This window comes from Amblyomma americanum, chromosome 8, assembly GCF_052857255.1.
Source record: "Amblyomma americanum isolate KBUSLIRL-KWMA chromosome 8, ASM5285725v1, whole genome shotgun sequence".
Lineage (NCBI taxonomy): Eukaryota > Metazoa > Arthropoda > Arachnida > Ixodida > Ixodidae > Amblyomma > Amblyomma americanum.
Genome location: NC_135504.1, coordinates 65,966,609 through 65,994,212, shown reverse-complemented (window position 1 = coordinate 65,994,212; position 27,604 = coordinate 65,966,609). Strand labels below are relative to the sequence as shown.

The 27,604-nt window shown below is 44.7% G+C and overlaps 1 protein-coding gene across 1 annotated transcript in view; it reads right to left on the bottom strand.

Moving 5' to 3' along the window:
* snama (something that sticks like glue) overlaps positions 1-27,604 on the bottom strand; it is a 109,284-nt gene that overhangs the window by 36,153 nt on the left and 45,527 nt on the right. The window contains 6 exon segments of the mRNA XM_077635043.1: positions 565-976; positions 1,861-2,030; positions 2,523-2,641; positions 3,168-3,270; positions 3,734-3,822; positions 7,612-7,650. Of these exon segments, the coding sequence (XP_077491169.1) occupies positions 565-976; positions 1,861-2,030; positions 2,523-2,641; positions 3,168-3,270; positions 3,734-3,822; positions 7,612-7,650 (932 nt within the window).

Genomic DNA, 27,604 nt, shown 5'->3' with positions numbered 1-27,604 from the left:
TGGGCTCGACTGTAAAATGAGTTAAGTTTACCCCATGAGCCCAAAGCCACACTCTCATCTAAAGTGCCAACACTTGTGTGATCAAAGGCACTCACATTGCTATTAGAGTGCTGTGCATGTTGCAAGGCCTTCATTAAACGAGTTCACAAACATATGCGCTTCAATGATGGTGGCATTGGGGAATTGAGAAGTTTTGTAATATTGAGGAATCCGTTACATGGAGGTTCATTACATCAAGGTTTAGCTTTAACAGGGCAAATGGCAAAACCAAGTGGAAGAATCGCTTCCAACTGCACAATGCATGCTTGACCAGAATCAAAATTTTCTTTGCTGTATGTGCAAAACATGTTTAAAAAAGATTCCGTAATTATTTTTTCCACATTTTTAAGTAGCACACCCCTAATAAAATACCCTCCCATCTTTCTTTAGGGTAGCAGGTGAAGTGAAGAATAAAAAAAAACTACAGAAGAGATGCTTTTCATCTAAAGATGATAATGAAATGCAGAGAGAGTTCAATATCACGCCAGTCTGAAAGTTGGAAGCAAAGGCAAGGCAGTCACTCACCCAACAGCAGGTGGGCTGCGGCTGGCATCATCCGACCCCACTGGTGCTGCCACGGCATCCAATGACGACGCCGTGTCGACCACATCTCCGGCGTCACCACTCGCGGGGACACCCTTTGCAGGTGATTGCTTCTCTGCATCCCGTTCTTCAGGTCGTGCCACTGGGGGAGGAGTAGGAGATCCTTCCGCTGCACCCCCGATTCGCGGGGAAGATGTCGCGGCTGCGGGTGGTGCAACAGCGGCGGAGGACGGCACCTGCCCACGTCGGACACGCGTGTATCCAGTCTCGTTCTTGAAGTTGAGCACCGCGGTGCGCAGGAAGCGGTTGGGGATGAGGTTGTTGGGTGAAATGTCAGTCTCGTGGCACACTGGGCACTCGTGCTGCTCAGAGTCCAGCAGGGCCTGGCGCACACCTGAAGGGATGAAAGATTGGCGAAGTGATAACTGCCATAACAGCAACGGAACAAGCAATGAGCCTCGGGGCACAACAAAAAAAATTCTGAAAAGCCCTTTCAGAAGAGCTTAGCACCAAAGCACAACTAGGTACACCTGACAAGATTTCAAACCAGCTGGTACGTCCTTTTTGTAAATATTCACTTGCATTCAATGTCTTTATAATCTGCATTTGGAAATTGAAGGATTAAAAGGTACTAACTGGGTGTTGGGTGTTATGGCACAAATAGGCAAAGCCTACTATCTGTCAAATGCTGGGATTCAATACTGGGCCTGTGTGTTGCTCTTGTGACCTGCCGCGGTGGCCCAGTGGTTAGGGCACTCGGCTACTGATCCGGAGTTCCCGGGTTCAAACCCGACCGCGGCGGCTGCGTTTTGATGGAGGCTAAACGCAAAGGCACCCACGTGCTGTGCGATGTCAGTGCACGTTAAAGATCCCCAGGTGTTACAAATCATTCCGAAGCCCTCCACTATGGCACCTCTTTCACTCCCTCCTTTATCCCTTCCCTTACGGCATGGTTCAGGTGTCCGCGAGATGCAAGACAGATACTGCGCCATTTCCTTTCCCCAATAACCAATTTTCATTTTTTTCCTGTGTGCTGTATTAAAGTTTTTCGAAGTAACACTTACTTAAATCGTTTCCTTCTTTTGGCAACATAAGGAGACATACAAATCTACAATTGCACATTTTCCATACAACCGACCTACAACGGAGAGGAATACTGTTTGCCATGAAATGCCTTTTTTTTTAAATTAAGTTTAAGAGTCATTACAGCTTCTTCAAATTATTCTCATCAATATGTTACATTTAAGAAAAATCTCAATATGAGTCTTCTTCACTCACAGTCGTCGCAGAAGCTGTTGCCACAGCAAGGAATAAGCACCGCATCTTGTAGCAAGTCGTGGCAGATCATGCAGAGCAGCTCATCTGGCAACTGAGGCTCCTGCACAGGCTCTGGTGTGGGCTCCCGCACAAAGGGTGGCTTCTCCTTCTTTACCTCCTTGTAGGCCTCACTGCAGATACACACACGAACGCACATCAGTTCTTCTGGACTGGCAGAGAAGGTGCAACACTAGTGAAAAGGATGCCATTGATGGCGCAAACTCATCACTGCAGTTTCGACAAAGTTAGGTCTCTTACTCCACCTCCAGCCTGGCTACCCTTGTCAACAAGCCGAGCCACTAGGAACGTACCAGATTACAGATTGCACAACTGGGCGTCAGGCTTTTCAAGTAAACAGTACACACAATGGCAACAACAAAAAGAAGACCAGATTAACACCGGACTACGTTCATCGGGTATTTTCTCTCCATGTCTTCGTGCGAAGTGCTTACTTGAAGTTGCAGTACCAACAAGTCTAAATTATCATACAATTTTTTAAAATTTGCATCAACTGCCTGAAGCGAACTTTGAAAGACAAGTCCACATTCGAGTAGTAAAAAGACTATCCAAAAATAGAAGGCACTGCATGACTGGAAACTGCCGCTGATAAAAATTGAACTTACTGGTCGATGAGCGGCACGGCGAACTCGCCCGTGCTGGTGAGGAGTGCACCCTTGTGGTCGGGACCATCCACAGTCACCATGAAGCTGCGTGGGATGCCGGTGCTCCGCTTCACCTCAATCTGAAAAATAGCAACACGGTCAAGCAAAAATGGATGCAGCAGCAATGATGCAGCGCTTTAGTCTCCTGCCCCATGATGGAGGACAAAGTGGCTCTCGAGACACCCTGATCAGCACCGCAATAGCTCCACAGGAGTACCATAGCGCAGAATGCAGCCTTGCGGAAAAAGCCAACAGGTTTCCATAGAGATGCTCAGAAAAGGAAATTCACACAGTGGTCACTAGCGCCCGGTTTGCTGACATCATGGTTAAACTACATAACCACAGAGTTAGTGAAAGCTCTCATGCTATTACTATTGCCAACAAGTCACAATGCTTAAACATAAACTAAGCAAAATCACAGTTGCATTCAGACACCGTGAATCCGCTGCAGTTGCGCATACATCATGGCTCGACAGAGCATCATGATTAACTGAGCCTGCTCGTGCCACAAAAAAAAGAAAAATACACCCCCCCATGTCAACAAGTTTAAATTCACTTCATGGACTTCAATACAGTTGCAAAAAGCTAGCAATTGCTGCTGCTCACATTGTTGGTGGGGCAGTTCTTGATCCAGTGGCCGCTCTTGCCACACCGGAAGCAGGTGTAGTTGGGCGGCAGGGGACCCGTCATGCTACGGCTCTTTACGTACCTGCACCCAACAAAATGGCAGCAGTGGATCAGAGCCTTCAAGATGCCAGAGAACTATACAAAACAGAGCCACAACAATCAAGCATCGACAACAACCACATTTCTCTCCCTTCAAAGTTGCTCTCCGCTCCAGAACTGGTGCTTTTGTCCGCACAACTTGCTTCAATTGCACAGAAGAAAAGCCTTGTAATGCAGCACCAACTATGGCTGGTTTACAGAGTGAGAATTTGTACTGTGATGACAGTTCCAGTCTTACTGGCTTGCACCAACTCTGGCCAACTTCTCTACCAGTCCTATACCAACAGTGATCCCGACACTGAGGCGCCTTGAGCACGGAATGGCTCCCACAATACATACTTAGCACACAGGCACCCTGCATGAAATTGAAGCCAGATGCAGGCAAAGGAGCCACCAAACTTTGCGTAAGATGGAAAGAGGGAAATATCTCAAGGACGACTGCATACTTGGAAGGGTCGTACTCCTGGGAGGACATTAACATCATGGCCTTGATCTTGTCATCCTCGCTGGCTGTCGAATTGGCCAAGTCTGCAGTCTGCAGTCAGTCACACAAAAAAGAAAAAAAGAAGGAAGGAGCAATGAGGTGAGCAAAAAGTGACTAATCATGGCGAATTAAAACTGGTAGTGCATGTGTCTAACTCGCATCTCTTGTCACTGCCTCGGGAGTGTAGGATCCAGGTCAATGAAGATCTGGCATAAAATTAACAGAGTACACGACTTGATACATGCACATAGGCACCACTGCCACACCACCAGTAAAATGCGCTCTACTGCATCTCACAGACATAAATCAAGTGAGTATCTGTACAAACTAAAGCTAGAACCATCCTGTCCCTCACTACTTCCCATCTGTCAGCCTGACATGAATAATACCGATAAGTGCATGCTTAAATGAATGTTCGCAAATAAGCTGGAATTGAGTAGCAGGGGTATTCACATTGCATTCTTGGTATTAATCACTAATCTCTTACGTTGCACCATGAGCTGCAACATATCAGTTCCGTACCAACTTGCCCAAGTTTCCACCGTTCTGCACTGCTCATTTGCGAGATCAATGCTGTCATAACTCTGTACCCTTGGGTCATCAGTCACAAGTTGAGCCAACATAAAGCCCACCAACACAGTCTGACTATAACAACGCTCACACATTATGACAGGTGCATCCCACAAAGGCAGATAGAAATAGAAAACTATGCACGCTTCCAACCTCAAACCATCCAGAACAATAAATTTAAAAACAAGCAAGAGATAGCACATGCCTCAATTTACGTACTGGTGTGCCAGCAAGCAGAAAGAAAGGAATGAAGGCCCGCGTGGATGGCAGTCTCCGCCAACAGGGTGCTCAATCAGAATGATGCAACCCTTGCTGAAGTGCATGCACAGCACTAGCATGACACTGTAAAAGCTTGTAGACCTAGCACACTACAGCCGCATACAGTCTAGAATGCCTAAAACAACCAAAGCCATCAACCGGTTCCCATGATGCCACGGTTTCAATGAAGCAGAGACTAGGCAGGTTGTTCACTGTTCGGGCTGGGCTGTGGAAAGGTGAAGGGGGGATGCTAGAGAAGAGGGTGCACAGTCGCTAGTGCTGAGGAGGCCCCATGCACCACGGCAAAGTGACAACGGACCGCCTCCTTCACTTAAAGCCTAGGCTCTTTTGCATTGCAACCACAATGTCATGGGTACCAGTTGGCAGTATTGTCTAGAGGGCCTCCTTTGTGGAGCATTAGCCGCTGCATTCGACTTTTATCCTACCATGCAACGTCCTCGATGTCGTTAGCACATCACTGCCTGCTGAAATACTGTCCCACAATAAAAGACTGCACTATTTCACAGACATCATGAGCTCAAATCGTTGCCTATTGAAAAACTGCCGTACATGGAAAGCCACTTCCAACGAGGGAACCAGACAATCACCTCCCCCTAAGCTAGCAGGGTGCAGGGGTGGGCAAGTTGGAACTGATCGCGAATGGATACCTAATAGCACAGAACCAACGAAGACGGAAGTGGTACACAAAAAAAGTGCCGCTTTGCAATAATACAAAGGGAATCTTGCTCTGCACCCTGCAAACAAACATATCACAAATGTACAACTGCCTTTTCTCCTAAGAACAACCCAGGGTGGGGAACAACCTTCCAAAGACTGCCTCTAGACTCGTTACAACTTTTTTTCTGCCACATACAAAGTTATCATCGCTCATTCGATTTTCTCTGCACTTTGGGCGGGCTGTCTATGCAGTCCAAGCCAGAAGAGTGCTAACTAGAATAGTCTTACTTCTTTCTGTTTTCCTTTTCGACAGCGGAAAACACGCAAGACGACGCACTGAGCCAGCATTTACACTTTAACTTTAACGGTCACTTTTCATAGTAAACTTACCTGCAAGCAAGGCCCCATAACTAAGTGATTACCACAGCTGCAACTCTGAACACTGAAGACAGAAGAATTAGGCGCTCAAATCAAGATGACAAAGCATGAAGCGGGAGTATAAAGCAGTGCACTCTGCACAAAACAGTGGAAAAAGAAAGGCTTTTTGTTGCAACTCCCACATTTTGACACTTGAAACAGCAATCCAAATTACCGTGTTGAGGCCCACAAGCAGTCTAAGTCAGAAGAGTGCTAACCAGCAAAGTCTTTGCTTCTTTCTGATTTCCTTTTCGACAGTGGAAAACACGCAAGATCATGCACTGAGCCAGCTACACTTTTTTTTTCTAAGAACAGCGCTTTACCTTCACCATTCTGTACGCACTCTCTAACGTCAGCGGCACGGAGCACACCAACGAAGTGCCAACTGGCATAAGAATACGACAACTGGCGGGAGGATGTGAAATGGAAAGGACCTGCTCAGCCACGAATACAAAACAAGGAACAGGAAGCAAAAGTGGAGTAGATGTCGTACGCACAGTCGCGGTACGGCCGGTTATCTGTCAGCCAGAAGATGCACCTTCAGTTGCCTGAGCTAAGCACTGCTGTATATCTTATGCCAGGGCCTAAGCTAGAGTGAGCAACAAGATTCTACTGCATTCTATCCCTTGCACCATTATCAGAATTCAAGCTAAAGAAGAAGACTGCCAATACAGGGGCAATACTGAACAAAACGCACTGTAAAGAAGCACGGAAAAAAAATCAAAGCAGAAACAGCAGCCGTACACAACCAGCCCATAGAGGAGCTTGGCTCAGATCTGACACACCACATGCCACAGCTAGACTTGCTCACAAGGACAACACACGCAGGCTTATGCTCATTTAAAAACCTAAGAGGCATCCTAAGACGCGAACGAAAACCATTCCCAACATACTAACCACGGAAGACTACCTTCTTAACATTGAATGTAAAGTACCACAGACGTAAAAGGTTAAGTCTGAATAGCCTGGAACTAGAACAGGTATTCTCAAGCACTCGGAACACCGTCACGATCATGAGCCTCTGATCACACTCAAGGGTCTTGATACACCCCTACATTTCAGTACCAACGTTATATCTGTGCCACAAACAGTGCAACCATTATTTGAGGTCTGCAACTATTTTTCACAAAGATGGGCAGTCTAGCAGCATGTGAAGGCTTGAGTGGCCTAAGGTCATCTGTCGGCAAGAGATGGAAAATTCATCAGCCAGCAAAAATTTGGTCATGCCAAGCGCTACAGCGTATTTGACAATGGGAGAGAGGCAGGCCTTGTTACACTCCCCAACCTTAGTAAACAGGCTACAGAAGCCTGCACACACTCCACGGCTGCTTACCGGACAGGCACATGCATTCTGGAGGCACCCAGCTGCAAGAAATTAGCCTAGAAGAAATGTGCTAGTGTTCTGTGGTACAATACGTGGCTAAGGCAATCATGCGCCAAACACTAGGGTAAAAACATCTCTTTCAAAGTTGAAGCTTATTGTAAAAACTTCCTTGCTTCCTTCAGGAAGACACCAGACACATTTTTCATAAGAGAACGACCTAGGGTGGTAAGGTAACTAAAAAAGCGAAATGCTTTTTTCATAGTTTTCCAGTTTTGTACACATTGCTTCAAATTCAAAGGGAACACATCTGCGTTCAACTAATGATTACCCCATAAATATGACTGGAAAACTTTTTTTTCCCCATTTTACAAATGGTTCCCTCTACACAGATGCCCATGAGAAATTTTCAACTTCAGTGAAGTAACAGCTGAATTCATTTCTGTGAGCGAGCTCATTATCCCCCCTCATATTGGGCCTACCTGTGCATAAACTGTGGCTTACCAACATAAAAGCAGCAAAATACCACTTCAACCGAACACTTCTTGGTCTAAAAAGAAAAGACATGCAAGACACCCGGCAGCGCGGTTACTCACCTTGGTTAGTTTCTCAAAATTACGACCAGGAGAACTAGTCTGCTTTGAGAGAGGGGGGCAAAAAGATGGCATGGGTTAGACCACACTCACAGCACTGGCTGACAACATGGCTACCTCATCCAGGAAGGCAACAAAACAATGGGTGCAGGCACTGCAGACTGTCTTCCATCCTCTGCACACCTTACCAGCCATTGAGACAGGCAAGTCTCCGAGAATGCGTGAGGCACAGCTGCTTTTTGAGTCTAACTACAGGAATTAAAACACTAAACAGTACTGGGCTGATCACAGACCCGTAGGGGTGTCTAGTTCAAAATTGTGAGCACATATGTGGGTCACCACTACTGTTGCATGCAACAACTGTTAGCAGTATGAGCAAGTTCAAATTGGTTCCTATCCAGAAAGGCCAAAGGACACAGCAGGACGTTAACAATCTGCAGTGCCACACTGACACTAAACAATTTGATAATGCTGTTAAAATGCCAATTTCAAATAGTTTCCAGTGTTTTGAGTGAGACTACCACTTCCTGGAGCCCCTTAACTTCCAGTGGGTCAACAATGCAAGAACTACGAGCACTGCAGTGTCCTGCAATTTTTTGCCAATTCGGACAAATTTCAGAGACAGTATGCCTACTCCCCATGGCAAACTGTACGGCCAAACTTTACATGAATGTTACAAAACCACTGCAAGCTAAAGGGCCAAATTGACTACAGATTCATAATTTTATCATGCAGATGAAAAAGATGTTTCTACATTCCAGGTCTGCTGACGATGTGTGGATTTCATTTCCTCCACAGCAGCCAGAACAAATGCCCATGGCAGGCATAAATTCCACATGCAGAGCTACCTCTGGGCCCCAGGACACAGCCATCCCACACTACCACCAGCAAGAATGCTAAAGCACCTTTTTTTTTTTGTTTCCGCCATGCACAATATTAGAGAATAAAAAAAATGTTCAAAATGTACAGCCAATTGTGCCTGTCACATCATCAAAATCATATAAACTTAAAAATTCTAGTACATCTGTACTCCTGCAAAATAAACAATGAATAAAGAGATGACACACTGCTCACTAGAAAAAAGGCTTCAGAAGGTCTGCAATATGCTTTCTATCCCTGTCCCCTTAGCACTAGAGAAAATAAGAGCATCCAATTAGCCCCAATGGAGCTATTTTCCAACAAGATATGTACTCGAAGAAACCCACTTAGCCTTTTGTTTTCCATAATCTTGCCCCAAACAACACAATTCTGAGAATTCAAAGCTTGGCATGTTTTGCACTGCCTACTGCTGACAGCAAGGTTAACCCTTTCAGGTGCTTTGTACACAATCGCGTGCACAGCAAACTCTCAGCATTTTCCAAGAGCACCTTTCATCCTTCTTTCAGTTGAATTTAGAATCTTTCTTGTCGCAAATAAGTTGGTTTTTCGTATTATAGCGAATGCAGTAAATATTTCGCAAAACAGTGAGCCATGTAGCATGTTGTCCTCCATTTCTATCCATATAGTGATTCAACGATCCCTAGGGTGCCATCTGACAAATCAGAATTGCCATTCCTAACAAACCTGACACTTTGACAAGAATTTTGAACATTGCTGTAAAAATTTACCCGCCGGTCTTTCATGCTGGAAAACAAATTCTCTTCCTTGAAGCCTGAATATACTATTTAGGTTTCGATCAAAACAAAAAAATGGTGCCTGAAAGGGTTAAGGAGCCACCAAGCACTTAACTGGCTCTCCAAATTTCACTCAGACTCAAAAATAAGGTAGTGTCAGGAATCCAAGTGAAATTTACATACATGCATGTTGTGTGCGGCTGAGGCACAAGACAGGACTGGGCAAGTAAAATGTGCAAAAAAATTCTCAAAACCATAAATAAATCAAGAGCAAATTTATGTGCACACTATGTGCCTAAAAGCTGTTAAGATTTAAGTGCAACATAGCATACTTCCCTACAGCTATTCCTTATATGAATGTCCTCACCAAGAAATAATTTCAATGTTATAAATGAGGTCCTTCGATTCAGGGCTTCAAATTTATCAAAAGTTATCGAGGTAAATATCAGGTGCCATTTTTAAAATCCAAAAGTAGCCACTAATTGTTTTTCCAAAAAATTTCATAGAGCATTCGATTTTAGGCTATTGTTACACTCAAAAGAATCAAGAATGCTATTGCTGTACGAGGGTAATCCAAAAGGTAAGGTCTCCAAAGCACCAATGGGGCCAAAACTGCTTCCTCATCTCCCAAATAAGTCATCACTTAGTCCGCTGCGACACAGCCTTGGCTCGGCGATTGTAATGAGCTCCCCCCTTGCTCCTACTGCCAGGTGCGAAGTTCACGCAGTTAATCTCTTTCTGAACACACAAGTTGCTCAACCTATCGACATTCATTGTCAACCGATGCAAGAGTAAGGAGAGCTGTGCATAGATGTGAAAGTCCTCCACAAGTGATGTAAGGAGTTTACAGCTCGTCACACTGAAATTCACAATGAATAACGGGGAGGGGCACTGAAAATCAGATAAGACAGTTGCGAAGGTTGAACAAATCATGCACGAAGGTCGGATGGTCACTTTCAACCGCATTCGCTCCGTTTGCCGAAGGAAAAAAATCTCCAGCTGCTTTTTTGGTGGTCATTTCAGGCAAATAATCATCTGTTCGAGCTTGCAGCTCGCACTTTAGCTGATTGACATGCATGGCAAGAAGTTAAGGGGCTCTGAAACACCTTCCAAGGAGAGCACATCAACTCTCAATCACTGCATTGAGTTGTCAAGAACACCCGAGCCAAATAATAATCTTCTACACGCAGCAGAGAACCCACAATCACGTGCGAAAGTTGGCGAGCCCTTTCCGGCGACTATTGGCTAGATTCTTTCAGATGACAGGCAGCTACGATGGCCGTGGCCAATAAGCCACGTAGCTCCAGCAGGTCGGGAAGCTCTGCCGCCGGAGGTGGGGCAGACGGAGAAGTGCCAACCTTCCAGTGTGCAAAAAGTGATCAGAGAACGGGGAAAGGCGCGAAGACTCTGAAATTCAAATTTTGGCTACACATAACTCGGCTTCTACAAAGCACATGAAAAAAACATCATGCTGGAGAATATTCCTGAAGCGGGGTGCCTTAACATCCCATTCATACCACAACTTTATTATAGCCCCTTTCAGAGCCCCTTTAACAGCAGCAGTGAGGTCAGTTAGGTGAAACAAAGCTTCAGCGTCCCAATTTTTACAGCTTTAATTCTTGTTTATTACTGTAGCGATAGCTACATTACGGTAGCATTTCGAGCCTTCAGCGTGGCGGCGTGCCACCCTGTGGCTGCGCCGCCATGCTGTAACGCGGTTGGTCTCGTGGTGCAGAGCAGCTGCCAGCGGCGCCGCACCGTGGCCGATTACGTGGTTCGTCACGTGACAGAGTTCCACTTGGCCAGCTGTAGCTATCACGTCACTCCAGGTTTAACCAGAGCTAAACCAGCACAAATTTTTTTGAAGGGATACTCAGTGCAGCTACGACAAGAACATTCAATAAATATGAGACTGCCACCTCAAAATAAAAAAATTTCTGGAACAGCTGTTTGACCACCTAATGGACACCGACTTCCAGTGGACGAGTTCCACCTTTTTCACAAGATGTGGCGCCCTCCAGGGAGTGGGCAAAAATGTATTGAACACAAAAGCATGTAAGACAAGCAGGGGCAATCCAGTTCCGCGAGGCACATCCTGTTACTGCAAATAGACCTCTCCTGGCCTACGCCATTTGAGCATGCGTTCCTGGTCCGATGGAGAAAACATGCCGCATACCGAGGAGGCTATAATCTGGAGCATAAAAGCTGTGGGGAGTCTAACTGGGAGAAGAAAGGCAATGGGGGAGTGCTCGTCCCAAGCAAAACCAGCTCAGAAGCTAAAGTGGACAGTTTCGCCCATGACATCAGCAGTAGCAGCTGACAGTTTACAACCTGTGGAGCTCCAGAAGGAAAAGTGTACATGCACAAAGCGACTGTGTAAAGGTGGATCTGCACCAAAATGGTGGAGCAGTACTCTTACCACCACCTGGTGGCTGAACAAAAACTACGTTGGACGAGCCCTATCGCTGTAAAACAGACACAGAGTGGCACAACACACAGACAAGCTGTACTCATCACTGTCCGTTAAGGTAGTACATGCTATGTATTCTTTTAACGGCACTTTTCAAGGCCCAACTTAAGCTCACTAAAGGCTGGTGAGGGTATTGCTTAATGCATTGATCCCAACATGCGTTCCGAGAACGTGCTTTCAACAGCTCATACCTGGTTGCTTCATCTGCAAGTAGATCCTTCGTAGCCAGAAAAGGGAATATCTAAACTAGGTTTGTAACACAGGTTAAATTACCAATGCAGTAAACACCCCTGAAATGAGTTTTCAGCTGCTGCACTCTCCATTGAATTCATATTCAAACTTTTGAAGGGGCACTATGCTCCTGCAGATGATAGTCTGTGGGTAAAAAAATTGGTGAAACCAATTTTTTTACGCGTCGCTCAAGGTGCAGCATTCAAGAAAAATTGGATTTTACCTAGAAGTCAAGGGCCCTAGCTTTTACCTAGAAATGAAGGGACAAAGCATTGTCCTCTTCTGTGTTGCAACATGTGTCACTAGCTCATAACTTTGCCCTTGATGCAGTGTGGCTGACAGTGAATGGAGCAGTATGAATATGAAAAAAAAAAAAAATGCTGTTGTGGAATAGACTGGCTAGCATCAATCAGTGTCCACACTAAGGTAAAACTTCAGAAATTTAAACGACCATATTCCCTCCCCACCACCTCCCACCCAGCCTGCAGTGAAGTAATGCGAGCACCACTGTGACCCATGTCCATGGTTGCAAGCACCCTTTGGCCCCCATGGACTGAGATTTGACAGCGCGCAGTTCATGACCCTCTATCTGTCTACATGCCAAACGTGAGAGTTTCCAATTACAACATACTATACTTGGCTCCACCTCATCACACTGACTGACAAAATGAAGATAATTGCCCAGTCCTGTTTGTGAAAACAAGCTGCCGGCAAATGCAGGAGGAAAATGAAAGAAGATAATGTTGAAAGACGAGAAGCGATGCGCTTGTGTAGCAGGGTCACAAGAAGCACACTGGTTGCCTTTGCATGCAAACTTAAGTCACAAAACTGAGTTTATTTGCACACCACAGTACGGAAAAGTACAGCTCCCCCTTGGGGGAGATGCGTTACGAAATCCGCCCAGTGTTTCAAAACACCACAGCACTCATCACAGGGTGGACAGCAAAGTGCAATTGCTGCACAGTTGACATCACACTGAGATTCAGGAAAATAGGCAAAAATGAGGAACGCTACAAACATCATAACTCTGCATACCAACCAGCAGAGATTAAAATAGCCTGCAAATTCTGTTCGGCTATGTGCAGGAACACAAGTGGGCTACGTTTTCTTAAAAGTTCAGTTCACCCTCATTACCTATTGCAATATCAACAGAGATACAGACACCCCACAAATGAGGCCATGCCAGATCAACGAAATATGGTTTGACTGAGACTGACCAAAACTGGTTGCATCTTAGCACGTGCAACAATCCACAACAGTAGATATCCAATGCCACTTGTTTCGAAAATTAACGTTTCACTACGCACCATATACTTTTCCCTGTCAAATTCTCAGCTTTGCTTCAAGAATCTTTCAAAAACAAAGCACAACAGACACCTCTAGAAAATATTCCTGCGCCAGGGTTTGTGCAAGTCGGGGCACACAAACTGGAGAATGACTGTGCACAACAACAAATGCATTTTACGCTGCAACACACCGAGAACTACCACATCAGAACGAGCAGTCATCGTTCATCAACACTGAACATTCGATTCTAAACTTCACACAACACCGGTCCCTTGCAGTCCAAAGGGTCCCCAAGACACACGCGCACAGACTTCCTACACTGGCACCATGGCTTTCTTGGAACTTGTCGCCGATCTTGCACAGTCTCTCGCAACGGCACACGCAGTTGGTCGAAGATGTGACATTTCGGTGGGGTCATTTCATGCCTTGAGCAACATGTTGATATTTTCAAAGAGCTCGGAGAGCTTCGGGACTGTTAGCAGGCTTGTCTTGAACAGAGGCGGGCAAGTAAGCGGTACATTGTTGCGGACATCCGAGACATCTACAAGCAGACACTTCCAAGCAGTGCAAAGAACATGAAAACCTAGATCAGAGAGCTCATGATGCAAGATAAAGGCAGATCAACATTCACAACAAAACACAGTGGAAGAAAATGCACAACATGCATTTATGTTGCAGCAATCTTGTCGACAGATTAAAACAGCTACTCTGTTTACTCGGACAGCATAGCATCACTAAGAGAGGTTTTCAAACCAAACAACTTTACAAGGAATACAGCACATACCAAAACCTCAAGAAAAATGCAAAGAAGTGTACACCAGCCACGAGTGAATACATTTACACATACTGAAGAACAGTACACGCCTTAATACAGTAAGCAAAAACAAATGTATGGAAGCAGTTATGCACTTCTTAAGACAAATATGCTATTACCACCACAAAAAAAAAAAAAGTGATGGCATCGAGAACAAAAATAATCACAGAAAAACAGAAGCCAAAATAAGTATACGTGCTGGAGTATTAAAAATGCATAATAACAATGAAGACGTAAAGGTCGCTCGCCCATGCCTGAATAAGTAATGTCATAAACAGCAACTAGTCAATTATACTCCCAGCCCACAAAATTAACTTCAATACAAGGTCAGCAGCTGTGACCACAAGAGCACTGATGTCTTGCAACCAGTCTCAAACTCAGCAACATTTTAACGCCAGACCACATGCCAGGTTGCATGGATTAAGCTTTTTCTATCAGTTAGTAAAAACCTGGGCATTAGTTTTTTTCTACCAAAAGAAAAGCAACCAAGAAGCACTGACAAAAGATTAAAAATTTCACTTAACAGTATAAAACAGTCGGTGAAAAAAGGCAGAAAAATAATACTGCTTAAAAGAGTGCTGAAATGTTTAACTAGTGGCAAAATTGACCTTTATTAACACTCTTGTCTTGTTTATCACAGTACAGTAGACCATCGCGAAAGTGAACAATTACTTTTTTATCGCTCAAAATCCTGTGCTTTTAAAAGTGAAGTAAACAAAAAAATAACACACAAAGCAACAGTGCACATGTTTGTTGAAAGAAACTTCTTGACCAAGTCACCAAATTAGGCATAATGGCTGTAGTTGTATTATCCACATTATCCCCACACCCAAGCGATTATGCAGGCACCAAAAGAAAATAGCACTAAACACTGCATCTGACAGCACACTGAAAATAAATGACTTTTTTCAGACAGAAATTCGTGGCTCTCAAAAGACCACATGCCAGGCCACAGGGATCCCAAAACAAGACCCTGCAGCTCTGTTCTGCAACAGGAACAGATTGGACCGCTCCAACCTGTTGCACCCCCAACTTGTGTACCCTTGTACAACCCTGTCATGCCATCCGGAACAAATGCCACTAGCAAGCAGCTTTTTCAAAACCTAGCGCTACAGGAAGTGTGTGTACTATTAGTGTATTGCAATCACTGGTGCACCGTCAAAATTAAAGGTTAACACAGCCATAAAACTGTCACCTAATGCCCATGTTTTACAGGCATGTTGAAAGGCATTCAAGTTGAATGACATTCGAAACTCCGAATGGCATTCGGCTTCTATGAATTTCTGTAGTGCTCCAAGTTGCTTGTAATTTCCAACAATCACTATATAGCAGTGGCATTGTTGCACCCATATTTGATTTTTGTCTTTAAATTCAGTTCGCTTGTTTGTCACATCTTGTGTTATGAAGATTATGAACGACATCAAAAGAGTTCTTGTCATTGACAGCTGTCAATGGCAAAAATTGAAGCAAACGAATTTAAGGTGACCACCGGAGGCACTATGTCAGCAGCTACATAAAGCACAGGAAATAAAATGTATGTTTAAATTTCTTATTACATATTTGCTCATGACTGCGTGAAGACACTGTGCACGATGGCACACATGCCTCCGCTTCGAAAGCACCTAAGCCATTGAGTGCATTCCCCAACTGTTCTGGAGACTCTGAATGACATTTGAACTGGAAGCTATTATAAACATTGCACCGCAGCGCACCGCAGCAGAAGACCAGTTATTCGGTCGAATTCCGTTCAGCATAACTGAATGGCATCGAAATTCTGAACATTACCTGCACAAAATGAAAATTGCAACGTGTCTGTCCTGTCATAAATGGAGCCCACTTCCATACCTGCCAAAGAAAAAATGCGAGGCTTGTTCTTGGTCATTTCAGAAATTTTCAAGAGCAAACTGCTTACACCCGCTAGTCTAGCCATTCAAAGCATGCAGTAGAATCTGGTCTATGAAGTTTTTGATGTCATCCCTACATTATACAAGGCTGAGTCTGCCTCCACTCTTGCTTTTTAAAAAACTGCTTTACTCTATCTCAAGTACCACTGTGACAATGAAGAAACTGTTTTAAGAATACAAACTGCTCATGAATGCAAAAGCCCCAAGAAATCCCTAGAGTTGCCCTTAGATGTGGGAAGATATTTCATTACACAAGCTGATGGCAGGCCTGAACATGTGTACTGCTTTAATTAGTGGAAGAAAAAGTTATTACTGCTATTATTTACATTTAAGATTGCAGTAGTAGCTTCGGGTTAATTTTGCAGCAGCAATTCTACCAACAAAATTCTGCAACAAACATGGTGGTATTAATTAGTAATGGCTGCTAACATTAAAGTCTAAAACACATATTGGCTAATTGTATAAAGAGTACCAGAAGCACATCAATAACCCGAGGGTTCTTTTAATACGAACTATTTCGTCCTGCACAGGAACCTGCCCTATTGCAATGACGTATTCCATGGCTTTACGTGCTGCACTATCAAACCGCCCATTTTCTTTTACCCCAACATGCCAAGGAACACAAAGGACAGTTATGCTTAGATTAAGCTCTTATAAGTCAAGCTGACCGATCATGAAATTTTTGTATGAAACAGTTTCATGCATGTCCATTACAGCACTGAGAGTCCGTGATTATAGGACATTTTCTGTTGGTTTTTACACGTCTAAGGTATCCACTTTCACCACATGCTGGTGTGCTACCAGTGCTAGCAGAGCGCCCAGCTTTTACGTAGCGAACGAGTTTTCTCATAGCAAAGCATCAAATTAAACTTGGGACAAGTCGTGACTGAACAAAGAACTTGGACCCTTGCACAACCAGACAAGCCTCGGAGTATGACAAGCCCGTGGCGCAGTTAGCCACGCATTGTTCCCGCTCAACTTTTGACATGACATCTGTTACTGCATGCTTCCGCATGGATAACTTGAGAGTTGCTTGCAGTCTTGGAGATGAGACTGTTAGCCTACCACTGTAACGAGGCCTAAAGCGAGTACAAACTATGGGAACTCTCCTTATGCTCTGTACCCTCCTTGGGTTTGATACCCGTGATGTCACGTCCTCCCTGTTTAATCTAACGACCAAGCAAGGGTGCCAGCAGTGCTAGCCCCACGAACAGAGTCACAATTGCGAAATCAAGCTGATAAAGCATAACGAGGTACTAGGGGTATTGAACTCGTTTTCATGCACATCTACAATGGGCCAACATGAAAACCCCCTATCGACCCTTTGTCCAGAGCATTGGTTCAGGATGGCATAACCTCTTACATGTTGGTGCCTCTGCTTTCTCGTATCCAGCCAAGTGTACCCCAAGCCAAGCACCCCAGAAGAATAAAAAGTGACAGGCGGCCACCAGTTCAGCAAACGCCAGTTCTTTATTGGAGTAAAAACCGTGGCAGCAACACCGTGGGCAGCAATTGAGAGCAACAATACACTTCCACAAGTATACGAGAAAAAAGTGCATATGTGCAATATGCAACAATATCGCAAAGCTGATGGGCACCAGCCCATATACAGCATGAACAACTTTCTTAATGTGTTTAGAAGGCCTTCAGTTTTAACTGTTAAATGTCTGCTACAGTAAAAACACAAAATAACCAAACAAAATGCTACCAACATGCAAGGGGACAAGAGGGGAAAGAAAAACCCTGCCACTGCATATGTAAAGAAAGCTCCCAGTATTGCTTTTGTCAATAGTCTGACATAAATTTCAAAGACTTCTCAAGAAATGCTGCCATGACTAATGTTCCGAAAATCATGCAGTCTGAAGCAGAGTTCTTTCAGCGATCACTCTAAACGCAGCAGCACCAAAGGGTTCTGGTTAGCCTTCGATGCCTGCAGATTAGACACAGCAAAAGCAAAGAAAGGATTCCATCGGCAAGTGCTGCCCATCACATCGAGTAGCTGCATAGAGGCTGCACATCAAGACAGACAGGAGTGCCAACTCAGTACCGCATTTGTATGGAACACAAAGACAATGCGGTGTGTTCTACTCTCTTCCTCTCACCACCCTTTCCAGATCAGCGTTCAGATGCTTGATTTCAAACATGCCACGCCCATTTTGAGAGGTTTTGAAACAACAGTAGTGCGCTGAATTTATACAGCTTTTTGCTTGCTCATTTAGAAACCATTACTAATACCTTACAGTATTACTACTACTACTGCAGCTATCCACCACCACCACCACCAAGGATAAGACCAGAGGTCAAATCAGAATGCCTACACAACCAATAACTTTAGCGACACATTCCTGATTTAATATAAATTTCAAGAAATAACCGTCGCCTTCAATGGTGTAAAATGAGCGTTTCGTCTAAGTTATTCTAAACTGGGACTGAGAATAAGCATCCAGTTTCTCTTGAAATGTCAAACGTAGTAGCATTCAAAACCCTGCATAGCAGATAATTATTAGTATTCACTGGAAACTAGCATAAATCTTGCCATGCCGAATGGGGAAGAAATTTTGATCAGCCACAAGCCACCAGTAAAAATTGGCATTTTTTTTTCTGCTGGGACATGCCATCTTGGAATCTGCTTGGCACAAACAGACCTATTTTCAATCGAAAGTCTGAAGTTTTACATCAAAATTGGAAGTGTGTCAGAAATGAGGGACGAAGGCATCTGAAGTTCATAAGTTGCAGCGGTGAGACGACCCCATATCAAAGCAAGACTACTGAATTGGTTGTACATACATCGCTGTTTGTGTGTGCATATAAGCTATGATAGAACTTCATTGGCTCCTCAAAAAGATACACTAGGTGAAGTAAGCAGATACCAGCTGGTGAAAGCCACCTCGACCAGGAGGAACAGTGAAAATAAAAAGATCTCAAGTTTCAAGACACAAGGTGCCCAAATATTCAGCGTGCAGACATTGTGCAATGTAAAAGATTAAGCTATAATCAAGTTCTACTTTCCTAAAAACTCCATAACGTGGACCGAGTGCCTCAATTACAATCGAAGGAGCCCCACGAGAAACAGCTAGCAAACAGCGTGCAACTGCACTAACAATGCAAAGGAGACAGTGACCCCCAATACTGCCCAGGGAAATGAAGCCTGTCCCAGCCGTTATCTTCGAAGCGGCCAGCAAAGGCAGCGCTCACCAGCATATGTCACTGGTGTCAAGGAAACCAGCACCTGCATCACATTGAGTAGAAAGCTACAAAGAGCACTGGAAAGGACTCTGTCCCAGTTTTCAGTGCCTCGATACTGATACAAACCGAATTTCATAGCAAAAAATCTTTCAACGTAAGCAGTGACAAATACAGTAGCAGACAGATTTTCCGAATTCCAACAATTCAGACTTCCCCGAGGAACAATCACACGCACACCTCACAGGAACGCGCACATCTTAACAACCAACATTTCAGACTGCGGAGTCCAAAGTTAAAATTTTCAGACTAAAACAGACGCCAACAATGCTGTGGGGATCGTTTTTCAGTTGGAAGTTTGTTTCTTTGGGCTAACATTCATGCAAGTGGACATTACTTTCACAACTACCGTATTTACTCGAATCTAACGCGCACCTTTTTTCCGATATATCGGGTCCAAAAATTGGGTGCGCGTTAGAATCGAGTACGACACTAAATCTCCGATGTATCGCTATCGGCATTTCAAAATGGCCGCCTCGTACGCACTTTGAGCCTAGCTGTCTATGCCTAGCCAGCCTAGCTGCAGTAGCGTCCTCCTCGTGCTTAGTCTACCCGTTTTCTGCGTTTGATCTACCAGCATGGACGTGCCGACAGCGAAGATACGTCGAGTTCATGATGCCGCATTTAAAAGGAAAGTCATCATGCGTGCAGACACGGACAGAAATCGGGCCGCATCACGCGCATTCGGAGTTCCAGAAAAATGCGTGCGGGACTGGCGCAAGCAGAAGGAAAAGATTTTCGCCAGCAAGGCTAGACAAAAGGGTTTCAGTGGACCGAAGCAGGGCCGATTCGCCCTGCCGACTCGCCCTTACAAAGGTACCATTATTTCCAATGCCTTTCAAGACAGACGGCTGATTTTTTTTTGCAATCATCTACATAAGTGTTGCCAACTACTGAACTAGAATTAAGCAATTTCACTGAGCAGTTATTCTGTTATGAATTTTGAAATGCGCAAAGGAAGGCCAGATTTGTGTACTACTGGAAAAAATTTTATTAAAAATCGAATTTTCAACACATTTCAAATATTCTAGTTCAGTAAAAAGAGCACAAAATTTGGCAAACAATGATATATGTATTATTAGGCTACTGTTATTAGTTAGTGAGAAACATGTACCTCAACATGGCCTAAAATGCATGGGAAGTATAGGGCTTACCCTGTGCCCTTAACGCGTCATTTGAGTACATTTGCACAGGCACCGAATGACAAATGATATAATTAATACCAAATCACAATATATCACTAGAAATCACGCCAATATACAGGCGGCGATACAAGAAGCTTTTAAAACATTATACTCAACCCCAACTCTCACATGGAATCACCCGAAATCGTTACTGGTAGATCACACAAAAATTACCGGTGTAACAACAGGTCAACAATTGTATACCGAACTATTAAAAGAAAAATATACAATAGCATTCAATCTACAATTATGGAACAATGGTATTACACCCGTGGGTATAGTTGGCTTCGCCGATTTAAAAACCAGCGATCAGGCTAGAAAAGATCAAATATTCCGGGTGTTGCTACATTTTCGGAGCGGTTATTGGCGATGTATTTCTGTCATCAAGGAGCAGCAGGAGTTGGGGGTGCTACAAAGAAAGGCGCGGGTGGCGATTATACCTCAAGAGCATTTAAAGCAGCAGACCAAGCACCTACAAATTTAGGATCTGTATCTGATATAATTTTACAATAAACCACGAGCAATCAAATTCCAAATTTATTAGAGGGGCATCCGAGTGAAATGGTCTTAATATATAAAATTTTACGAAACGTGGACACTAAGTGGTCGCGAGCATTACTTGATATCGTGTGGTTTTTAATCAGCATTGAACATGGTCCCGCTCTGAAACAATTGGTTGATGCACATGCCACAAATACAGCGGAATACATCGCGTTCAATTCAATATACACTAACAGAGGAAATTCTGAATTAATCGAACCAGTACCCTCACCACAATCAGTGTGGGTGGATCATACCAAGGCGGGTGAAATTATGTCAACCAGCAACCCCTCGTGGAACACATGTACATTGGCGTGGAACACATGTACTTTACCACGCTTGCACTGAGCGCAATAAAGAGTACCCAAGGTAGCAAGTTAGCAGCGAATGCTTTTACAGATCCCGAAGATTTGTTTGCGGCATATGCGTTGGAAGTGCTAAAGAAAATATCATGCAACTCACATCTGAATATTGCTAGAATGTCTATAGATACTCCGGAATTTGCAAAACTAATGCAAACGCAATACAAAAAATCTCAGTTTTTTAACAGATGAAAACGTAAATGAACACTATACATACACATGTAAGCGTCGATGTGTGATTATGTCCACAAACACGAAACAAGCACTTACGGGTATTATAGATAATATAGGAATCGCAGAGAAAATGGATCCTTTAATGTGGTTCACACCCAATGCATTAAGCATATCGAAAATTGGTTTTCGGGCATTGACGTCAGATGAGACGCTTTATCGAAATGTATTGATAGGCCTTGATAATAATGGCATCGTACACGTTAAAAGAACACATTGGTTGACCGGGGTCGTATATGACACACCATTGGCACATTTATATAAACCATTTGGCCATGGCATCGATCCAACCAAAGCAGACGTGTGTACATCGCCACCAACGTCATATGTTGATGAAACTATTGCTCCTAAAGGCATATGGGATATTCTCCAATCCAATAATCAAGAAAAACAAAGCGTGGTTTCCGAAAAAGCTATTTTCGGAAACTTTTTAACTGCTCAAAATAGTTAAAGAAGAGATGTTAATTATTGGATGTTCATATTTGCCACATTCTCACCCAATTCTAAGTGGATATATAGGCGTTACTACCGAATGGTTGGAGCACGTGGCATTGCCGGTTGTTGAGGAATTTTATCAATCTTTATTAGAAGGACAAAAGGTGAGCAATACGATATGCGAATATGCTGGTTGCAGGCATGGAGGCGATGCCGAATTGAAATTTAAAACACGCGAAAACATACGTGGTATGTATCACGGTAATCCGATTGTAGGTTTGGTTGGGTGGAGCTTGAAGGGATTTGACCAATTATGCATTGAAATGAATAATTTGTCGATAAATATTATACCAAACAAAGTAACCATGAAATTTCCATACGTTACCACACGATATTTAATATATTTAACATGGCGGTATATTGTCGGTACTCATGATTCCGAACTCATACGTACCGGTTACAGTTTATATTCAAAGATTATGGCAAATACTAATAACATAGAAGATCGCCGGATCATTTTCACAGAAACCAGCAAAATGAAGGACGAAAAGTATTCAGTTTTTAAACTGAAGAGACCCTGTCCTAGTTTATATGACGTGTACAAACTCCGCAGTTTGACTGCGTACGACATAAAAGACATCGTTACGGGAATTGCCACGTACGTATTTGCGGTTGCCGGTGGGTATCGGAAATCGGAAGGAAACTACGCTCGATTGTTAGGGTGCCTCGATTACGAAATCCCAAATCCTCGCGGATTTATAACGACGAGCGTTCAAATGTACGGAAAGGCTGGTAATGTGGATCCCCAACTCATGAAATATTCGGACGGTAGTTCGGACGATTATAAAGTACCTCTGACCGCCCAAAACGATGATTCGGGTGCTTGGGTCCCACCCGAATGGGACAGAGGAGATCCTGCCCGTTGTATAAGTGTGAGTAACGACTACATGCCCATTGACTTTGACAGCACTCCGAACGAGCGTGTTTACGATTTTGTTTATGCGTGCATGTCCTTTATGAATTCGAAATCATTATCCAGCGCAGATGCTGTAATACGACAAGAAGCGATGTTGAAAGCGGAGAATATAAGAGAAACGCCACATTCGGTGTTTTTGGCCGATTTTAATAAGGAAGGTTTAAATTTAGTAGAAATCGAGCCACCGATGACCCCTGATCCAAACGCAGCAGCGACAGCTTCTACCCAAACAATACCCAGGCCACCAGTGGAGAAACGGGTATTAACGCACACAGTAATATCCAAAGCAATTGACACAAGAAGGCGTCATCCAAAACGCCGGAAGATCACAAAGACACCGACATTGAAGATAATGATGAATTATTACATAGAATAGGTAAGGCTGCTCATTACAATCGCATAAAATGCAATAAATAAATGAAAAATTTCCACCCATTCTGTATGTGTGACATGTTTCATTAGCGCGCTGTCGCTCTTATCACTTTCACGGAGGAGGAGGAGAGTTCCCATCTCTCCAACACGCCCACATGGCGCGACGCTTTCCGCGAAAGCACGTGATAGCGCAGAGTGGGTATAAATAGGCGCCCCCCGTGCCGACCATTTCATCGGCTCGTCTCCTCTCGCCAGGCTCGGCTAACCGGTAAAAATGCTTTTCTCTAAGGAATTGCTTGATGCTGCAAAACTCCCGAACCTTAACAACCTGTTATCACAACATCGTTATCACAGTGTGTACATAGCAATGGCACCAACTTTGGACATGATAAAATGATTTCTTAACGACGAAGAACATATCATGGGTGCACACAGGAACAGCACGGTCAAGAGATTGCGGCATTTGAAGCAGAGTTCGCTCAACTTCGAGAGGAGATCGCAACTAATGCGAGAAATCTCACACGCGAGACTGCCCTCAGACATTCGCAGTATGCTACTATGTTTAAGACGAGCTGCATGGAATTGGACATCCATGGGTGGGCGACGGCAATATGTGCAGAGACCAGGACACATGGGCTGAATGAGGACAGCGCACTGGTGAACGACCCTTCGGCCAAGGTAACACCGCCCATGTTTGTTGAAGAGATACAACATGTCAGAATTGAGCACATAGAGATGATGCCCTACTGCACGTTTTCCGTGCAAGTCAAGATAGTGCCAGTTGTGCGAGATGTTGAGACTGGATTGTATCTGCAATCATTTTTGAGGGCATTCCTGCAAACGGTCAACGTCTACAACATGCAGACAAAATCGCTGGAACTGGTTGGTGCCCTAGAACACAAAGATGTCATACATCTGTTGCCTCTCATTGATGGTGCCGAGAACCTGAACATCACCGAGGTCACCTCTCACGTGCGAGAGGAAAGCATCCACCAGGTTTGTATAGTTGCAGATGTTTGTATTTTGTGAGCTAATGTGCGGTTATTATATTTACAGCTGTGCCTGCAGCTGCTCAAGAACCACCGACTGAGGACCCTGTTCATGACCGACACGGCGTGGAGGCACGTACCACCAGACATGTTCGACGACCTGACAGACATCCTCGAGATGCACAACTGCCCTGCTGACATAGGCGGTGCTTCCCCCAAATGTTTTCCCTGCGCTACTGGCACGAGATGCTCGCAATGAATGTTGAAAACTCGCAATTTGTGGATGGCGACACAGATGACAATGACAAGTTTGCTGTCACCCCATTTGGAGCACACAGGTGTGTTACTAGTCAGGAATGGAACGATGTCTTATGACTCTCATAGACAGATATACACAACAGCCATTGCACTGCTGCACAACAAGATTGTGCCTATAGATGATTTTGTTCATTTGTACATGTATGAGCAGCATTATGTGGTGCGAGTAAAGGGTATAATATAAATGGATACATTAAATTGCATCCAGATATTATTGCATTTTTAGCTTCTCAGAAACAGGAGGCTGCGCTTAAAACTATGGAGGATAGCAAATCCTACATTGTGACCAATGCTCTGAGTAGAGTGGATAGTAGACTGTTTAGGGAGTTGTCTCACACAGAAAGATGTGATTTTGTCCATGGCACGTGCGTGCACCCGGGAATTGTCACGGAGGATAGATGCATGTACCGACTGATACGTTCGTACATTGCGAGGTGGAAGAGGGCCGTGGCTGCATATTGTGTGGATACATGCTTATTTGGCACGTATAACCAAATAAGGGATGCCATGTACATCACGATGACAGAATACATGGATTGTATAACATTAGCTAATGTGTGTAAAGCAGTAACTGATGTGCCTTACTCATCCCTGAAGTTGCCCCCTCTTGGTGTTGTAAATGCGAATGAATAAATGGCTGTGTTCACTTCACAATCAAACACGTCTTGGTGCCGATGTTCAAGCGCATGTCCAATATAACTAACTGAATAAAAGACGCATGCCATTATGACAGAATGCATGTATACATTAGCTAATGTGTGTAAAAGCAGGGTCTACCTTGTTGAGCATTTTGCGCTGAGTTCAAAAAAATGTAATGTGATTGCTCATAACTTAATTAGGTAAACAGTTATTAAGTAATAAAGGTCACAGGACTTCCAAGTTTTGGCCCAGAGGCCAACTCAGTGTCTAAGATGTTCTACTCTCGATACCGATTCCAAAAATGCAAGTTACAGTCATGTGGATAATTAGATCTTGAGATATTAAACATGATAGTGATGGCACGAAGAAATTTAGTAGGCAGCGGCGGGTGGCTCGCTCGCCTGGGGAATGAAAGGCTCGAGTGAGTGAAAACAATTATTGATTTCCAAAAAAATTTGTAGATTGAAAGGCCCCGTCGTCTTGTCTTCTGCTCGCTGCTGGTGAGACGGCTCTCCCATTGCTCCGCACTCGGATGTTTGTGTTTGCAGTCTGCGAGTGTTCCGCCTTTTTAGGAGCGCTCATTTACCATGATTAGTCACAGTTGGATGTATTCTGGGTTTCAGTGTCAAACATTCGACCGTTAAATAGCTTGTCTATAGCGTCAATGACTTTTTGGGTGCTTTGATGTTTTACGTAATTCTTAAAGCTTTGCTCCTGTATGGCAAACTTTTGTTGAGTTTGTTGAATGTCGTTTTTCATTTGGTTCAGTTGCTCCATTATGCGAGCCATGAAATTTTCCATTGTGCTGTCGAGGTTTTCCTCATTGTTGCATCACCGACCCCGATTGCATCGCCGCCGAAACCACAGGTGTCTACAAATGTTTCGGGCGAGCACCTGAACGGTCGACGTCGAAAGCCAATGATGCATCATCGGTCCCGATTGCAGCGCCGGCCCCGTTGCCGGAAAAGGCCGACGTGGAAACCGACGTCGTAAAATGCAACTGGGACTGTGTATATAAGCAGGAACTAGCTCTGTCGAATTGCGGTCAGTCTTTCGCTGCTGCTTTTCGCAGGGCGTGCCTTCTTCATCTTGGTTCCTGCACGTGGATTCACACTCTCCGCTCCGCCCCCCTCCCCTCCCCCTCACTTGGCACGGCGCATGCCAACAGCTGTTGCAGCTCGGTTTCGCTGGCGCGCCCACGCCGTTCTTCATCTTGGTTCCTGCACGCAGATTCACTCTCTCCGCTCCGCCCCCCTCCCCTCCCCCTCACTTGGCACGGCGCATGCCGACAGCTGTTGCAGCTCGGTTTCGCTGGCGCGCCCACGCCGCCGGCACCAACAGCCCCCCACAACTCCACCGCTGCATCGGCCTCCACCTCCTCAACCACAACGGCTGATCCTACCCCCTACCGACCATCACCGTGGTGCCATCATCGGATGGTGTCGTCTTTCCTACTTACGGTCCGCCAAGCCGGGCGCCTCGTCCCTTCCCTCGTCAACCCGGCACTAGGGAGTTCTTGTGAGCACTCGCAAGTACCCATGTATAATGCTGAAGGAAACTTGTAGGGGCAGGAAACGCGCGCGATTAAGACTTACGCTTTATTGCGCGACAGAAATCGGACTTATCGTCCGACGGAGGACGATTATGTGGTTCTTTGACGGCTGAACATGGTCATCAGAACGTCATCAGAACCGAGTAAAAACTCCAAGAACTCGCGTCAAACTCCAGCAACGAAGCGGAAGTCTGCTATTTGCGAGATGCCAGCAGCACTGCTGACGGACCGCTTGATGAGGCGTGCTTCACGATCGTTAGCCTGGCGTCGCTAAACTATCTGCTGAGGCTCGCTAAGTGCAGAACGTGGGGCGGTGATATCAGCGTCGAAAAAGGTGAGCGAGAATATGGGCTCGCCGTTAAAATTGTTCTTAAGGGCACAGGGTAAGGTAAAAATAGAAAAAAAAATCGTTTTTTTTTCTTTTGGAATTTTAGAAGTTCAATTCTTTCTACACATGTTCCATGATCGCACTTTCCTCAGAAAGCCATATTTACGGCTGAAAAACGCTTTTTCCGAAACCACAGGTGTCTACAAATGTTTCGGGCGAGCACCTGAACGGTCGACGTCGAAAGCCAATGATGCATCATCGGTCCCGATTGCAGCGCCGGCCCCGTTGCCGGAAAAGGCCGACGTGGAAACCGACGTCGTAAAATGCAACTGGGACTGTGTATATAAGCAGTCCGATGGCGATCCTCAACCGTCGGCAATGGCTCCCCAGCCCAAGAAACAGCGCAGGAAGCGCAAGGCAGAAAATGGCGAGTGGATTAGGAAACGCGTAACGAAACGTTGGCGTCCCGACACTGCAGCCAACAAGGAGCCCATGTCCAGGCGTCAGC